Here is a 6,000-nt window from a genome sequence, read left to right on the forward strand (position 1 = left end):
AAACACAGTACTCATACCTTATTGTACGACGCGCGAAATTTTCAAAGCACAGAGAATTTATCGAAAAATATATGTAAGGTGTAGAAATTACAGTATGATTATACCTATATATGTATGTAGAAATTTTAATTGCACTCGGTTATTCGTGCACTTGACAGTAATTTGAGAAGAATAAATAGAAAAAAAATAAAAAATTTAATAATAACTAAATGAAAACATAATATAGCGGAGAAATAGAACATGGGAAAACTATTCAGTGGTGAAATGGAATAAATTGTTGAAGAAAGAAAAAAACAACAATTGTATACTATAAATATTTCCCTCTCTCGATCGTTAGGGACGATTTTTTTTTACATTAACCCCGGGTATACGAGCGTGTGATTTATTTATTTATTTTTTTTTCTTGTACATACATTTAATTATATATTTATATGGATTTGTACATATTATAATGAACATGCATAGTATGCTCGTTTATTTAACGTTGATTTACCTCGAAACGCGATCCATCTGCGAAAAGTGATGTAACAACATCGAAGAAAAGTAAAAGTTTATGATTAAATGACTATCATTACAATGCTTTCCGACACATATCGATATATCATGGTGTTAGAAAATACGTTATACATACATGCATACATGCGTATAATTTTGTTCGACGAAACCGTAAACTCACGTAATTTGGATGAACACATATTATGTAATTATAATTATGTAAGATATAAAGTTTTTTAAAAAAAATTTTGTAACGGCGATTAAATTTTCTATATATTTTGACTGTTATTCCTCATGAGAAATTGTAATGTGTTAAATGATGATATGATATAAAACGATTGTGAATCGCAGTGGGATTACATATTACATAATATATACTCATGAATTCGATGTTATGCGCTGTTTGAATCAACTTATAATATATGATACATGTAAAATAACTATACTTATGCTGCTTTACTTTTTCGACATTTATGCTCGTTATGTATTATAATTTTGCATTGGCGTGATATAGTATAGGTATATCAATGGGTATACGTATATGTATTATGTAGAGGTATACACATGGTTTGAATATTATATCAACTATGTAACTAAAATATATATATGCAGGTACATATACGGTTGAAAAATTAACATTTATGTGTACCTCATGTGTCTCTCTTAATCTTGCATCGTAAATTTTATCGCATACTGCAGGTGTTTTTGAAAAGTTTTTTAACAAAAATTACTGTATATTTCTCTAAGTTATAACGAATAGGAAGAAAACGTAACGAAGACAAAGCGCTCACTATTACCGCATTATCACGTATTGAGAATAATATACATAGTAGAATTGAAGAAACACATATCACTATAAAAAATCGATATACATATACATAATAAATGTATATTATATATTCTAGTACATTCCATACACAAATGTAAAGATTGAGCCTCACATGAAGTTTGACCACTTATACCCATACGTATACCTATTATATAATATAAATAAATAAATCTATTACACTAGAAAAACTCACTTATATAAATACACAAATATATTAATCTATTACGGATTGTTATTCGCCACGTTCTGTACCGTTGTAAAGTACTCACATTATATAATAACGTATTATCTTGGTTCTTGGCAAAATCTTTATTTCACCATTCTTTAATTTCCCGTACAGTAATTCGAAGAGCTGCACAAGCTTTAATAACGAAGAGGAAGTTGATAATAGTCTCAAAATCGAAAAAGTAGTGGCGGTGACATAGCCCGTGACGCTGGATACCGGAGGGATGGACCAGAACATATGGGAGGAAGTGAAGGTAAACAAGCCGGAGCCAATCCGCCTGCGAAAGGGTGGTCCGCCTGGGGATTCCCCCAGACTTTTGATTGCCGCGGGAAAAACGGCGGGACGAACCAGACAAGGATTGGTGGAATTCTTTGGGAGTTCGGTGGAGGTATCGAAAATTGCACGCGCAGGATCGGCTGCTCCGACACCACCGTGATGATACCCTCGGATTTAACCTAATGCCGTCGAGTCAAGCGGCGGAAGCTGAAAGTCGAAGAACAGACCGAAATATTTAGTATAACGTACAGATCTTTCGTTTGGTTACCGAAGGTCTGGCATACGATACTCATTTTCGAGAGTGCTGTGAGTACGAAAGTTTGTCGCCTTTTTTCCATCCGTATAATTGTCGATCTTTTACAACTAATGCAGTGAATATAAAGTCTGACTGTAGAACGAAAAGAAACTATAAACATTTAACAAAGTGTACGTAACGATGTGCGCATTTTTGAGTCAGACGATTTTCGTTTTCGATAAAAATCCCTGAGAATTTAACATTATTCAAGCAATTTAGAGTTAGTCTTTGAAATTTTTACGATCTTTGCGAAGTGTTGCTATTTATTTTCAAATATGTCAGTTGATCGAGATTTTTTTTTCGAAGACTCAGATTCTCACACATGAATTTCGATTGAAGATGATTTGTTCTGAAATTTGATTATGAAAAGGGGCCGACCGTTACGAGTTTTGATTTAGCAGGATTCATCTGCTTGTTGAAAATTGAAAATTTGTTTTCTTTAATTCACAGAATGCTCCGTGGCAAGACGAAACGTCTTGACGAAGAGACGCGCGATTCCGACAGCAAGCAGAGGAGACCCAAATGCGCCCGGTGTAGAAATCACGGGTTGATATCCTGGCTGCGGGGTCACAAACGTGAATGTCGTTATCGGGAGTGCGTGTGTCCAAAATGCGCCTTAATTGCCGAAAGGCAACGAGTGATGGCTGCCCAGGTATTTCGATTTTCCCTTCTCTGCCTTATAAGTACAACGTCAGCGTTTGCTTGCTAGCGGATTCTGCAGTTTTTTTGCCTTCGTTGCAAAAATCGGACAGCCGATTGGACATTTTATGTTGATTCCTTTAGAAATTTTCCATCCCATTTAAAAATAGGAGAGCCGCGTGTACGCGATAAAGCTATGAAAGCGTCTGAAGAGCTTGTCGGAAAGTTGAGAGTTGAATCCATTAAGCGCGGTGTAGCATTTCGTAGGAATATTACACTGCGCGTCAGTCAGGGGTTTGTGTACCGATAACATTACGACGATACTTGATACTGAATCCACAGATAGACGCGTGAATTATGAAAGGTTGGAGGCAGGGGTTTCACTCGGTCAGGTTATTGATACTATTTAACTGGTATACTGCGCCAATCCTGGTCCCACTATTAGCTCCTATTTATATTGCACCCTGATTTTCAAAACCTTGACAGATATCGTTTACAACTAACATAACGTCATCAAGGCATATATGTTTGGCATTTGTACGAGATTCGAATTTCATACTTATACGGGTCCGAGTTTAGACTTAAATGTATTCAAAGAATCGGTCGTGCACTCTGGTATAAAATTGTCACTGCACGTAAAAATTAGAAACAAGCTTTCGAAAGTGTTGGTAAAAAATGTTTGCTAGGCTGAATGATAGAAAAATAAAATACTCTGGCGTTTACTTCCATTTTCTCGATTGTAATAAACTGTTGTTACGAGTTGCACGGATTTCGTGCAATGGAATGCTTATCATAAAATATAATATTGTGTAACAAGGAAGCAAACTCGGTCTTTTCGGGAGCGTAAGCTTGCAATATAAGTCGTAAGTGAGCCGAAGTCGAATACTGTGAATACGCGAGGCAAAAAGACCGTGGCCTCCTTATTGCACACGATTCTTTACATAACAAGAGTATATTATGCGTTTTTTCACGAAATACGAAATTGAGGTTAGAGTCGTGTAACGTTAGATTTGTTCGCGACAGCGCATGCGCGGAGTGCAGAAGAAACCCCGTTTTTCACACTCCTAGAACTTGAAAGTGGTCTTTTCAGCACTCCGCGCATGCGCATTCACGGACTCACTCTACCGTCATAGAAACGGGTACTTTGCGTACAGAAAACAGGCATGAAAAAGCGCGTAAAACGTGCGCCGTTATACAAATAGAACGAATAATCTCAGAGCTTTATTATCGAACGTATGTTTGAAGGTTGCTCTAAAGCGACAGCAGGCAGCGGAGGACGCGATCGCTCTGAGCATGGCGAAGGTAGCAACGGGTCAAAAACTGAATCGTCTACCGCCGGGAAAAATATTCGGAATGGCTGTGACGGAGCCTGATGCTACGGACCCGATATCGAACAACAACTCTGGCATGTCCAACAACGCAGCAGACAAAGACAAAATTCGTCAGAACGCCACAGAAAATACAGAAAGAAAAACGAGCTCTGCGGAGGAACCAGCTGGTCAGTGTGGAATCCTTCCGATCGTCGACCAGAAGACAACCAAAGCTTCGCGGGCTTCGAGTACCTCGGAAGTATGCCCTGAAGTTTGCCCTCAGTCTGCTGGTGAACGTTCTAATTCACAACGGTATAGAACGCTGCTGTTCAACGTAAACAAAACTCACGGAATTGAGAGAACTGAGTCAGCGGATTCAGGGAAGAAGCTGGAGGACGGAAATGATCCGGGATCGACCGTCTCTCAGGCGTCTGTCCAAACTCTCGCCAATTTATTCCCCAGCACAAAGCTCTCGGTATTGCAGTTGGTGCTTCAGCGATGTGGTCAGGACCTGTTGAAGGCCATCGAGTACTTTGCCGCCCAAACGGCTCTCGGGGCTGGCACCGCTTCCGGTTCCGCTTTCAGGCCCGTGCAGAATCTCAACGGCGGGATTAACCAGCCCACGCAAAGCGTCACTCTGCAGGGAATCCAAGGCGTGAACCACGGCCTCCAGAGCAACGTGCAGCAGCAGACGACCCCGGAAGTCCCGAATTTCTTCACCTTTCCGCCGACGTACTCGAGCTTTCCCCGCAATATTTACGGCGACAGTTACTGTCTGCTCAATATCGTGCCGGAGCAGTTGCAGCCGAAGAGCTCCAGCACGGAAACGGCGAACTTGACGCTCGCTAAAACCGGAAGTCCGCAGGAGGACAGCGTTGCTCTAAACGTTCAGTACAACAACTACTTCAATTCCAATATTCAACACCTTCGGGAACACATGTGCAATCAGATGATCGACCCGCACAGACAAGGCCTGCTTCATCTTCCTCCAATTTTACCGGGAATACCTTGCGTGCAACCCAACTGTGCGCAATGCTACAAATTCCCATAAATCCGCGGGTCGCAGTGTGATATGAACTAGACTTAAGAAGTTAGAGAGTTATTATTGGTACGAACAGATGGAAAAGAGCGTGAATCGTTCCTATTATGTATATTAGGGTGTTCCAGTGAAACGTCAATTTCGATTTTCTACCACCATGGTATCCCTTAAAAAGTTCGTTTGGTTTAAAAGAAAAGTTCTGTCAAAAGATCGCGCTCGGTTGATTTGTCAGCTTTATAAATTTTTTTAAATTTATGAAGTATCGTGTATAATAATTTTGTTTTTTTTATTACTTTCATCAATTGTAATATCACTTTACTTCGCAAAGAAGACCCACACTTGTAATATCAAGACTTCACCTGATATTTGAGAAGTGCGTCTGTGTGACTTTCTCATCATTAATTCAATCACACAAAATAGTTATAATGCAATTTGAACTTTTAATTTAGGAGAATAATATTCCTGGATGAAATATTGTTGTATTGTGGATCGTGATCTTTGGATTGAATATAAATGTCAGGAAAGAAATAATAATTGAAGTGCTACAACGTGCTTCTTTACAAATTCAAAAAAATATGAAATCTTCCACGTAACGAAGAACGCTCATCTTTTCACAGAATATTTCTTTTGAATTAAATAAACTTTTTAAGGGTTGCGACGGTAGAAAATCGTAAATTATTTTTTCTGAAAATATGTATTGACGATAGGTATATCGTTGTATACATCGTCCCGGGCACACATTCTGTAGCTTCATCGCCGTTAATGAAAAATTGTTTCTTTTTGATACTGTATTGTGCCTAATTGGTAAAACTGTTGTGAGTAATTGTTTCATTGAGTGATTTTGAAAATTGTTTTGCATCATGGAAATTGTTGCAATAATACACGACACTC

At 38.7% G+C, this 6,000-nt stretch overlaps 1 protein-coding gene across 1 annotated transcript; it reads left to right on the forward strand.

Annotated features, from left to right (window-relative positions):
* Positions 1-1,836: 1,836 nt before the first annotated feature.
* Positions 1,837-6,000, forward strand: LOC124179336 (doublesex- and mab-3-related transcription factor A2-like). Its single transcript, XM_046563579.1, has 3 exons — positions 1,837-2,132; positions 2,572-2,773; positions 4,006-6,000. Exons 2-3 carry the CDS (start codon positions 2,573-2,575, stop codon positions 5,119-5,121), a joined length of 1,317 nt encoding a protein of 438 aa, XP_046419535.1. The 5' UTR covers positions 1,837-2,132; position 2,572; the 3' UTR covers positions 5,122-6,000.

This window comes from Neodiprion fabricii, chromosome 4 (assembly GCF_021155785.1).
Source record: "Neodiprion fabricii isolate iyNeoFabr1 chromosome 4, iyNeoFabr1.1, whole genome shotgun sequence".
Lineage (NCBI taxonomy): Eukaryota > Metazoa > Arthropoda > Insecta > Hymenoptera > Diprionidae > Neodiprion > Neodiprion fabricii.

Bases quoted from the DNA above. Each gene is read 5' to 3' on its own strand.
- LOC124179336 (XM_046563579.1), top strand. From the start codon at position 2,573: ATGCTCCGTGGCAAGACGAAACGTCTTGACGAAGAGACGCGCGATTCC. The intron at 2,774-4,005 runs GTATTTCGATTT...GTATGTTTGAAG, and splicing joins AACGAGTGATGGCTGCCCAG to GTTGCTCTAAAGCGACAGCA.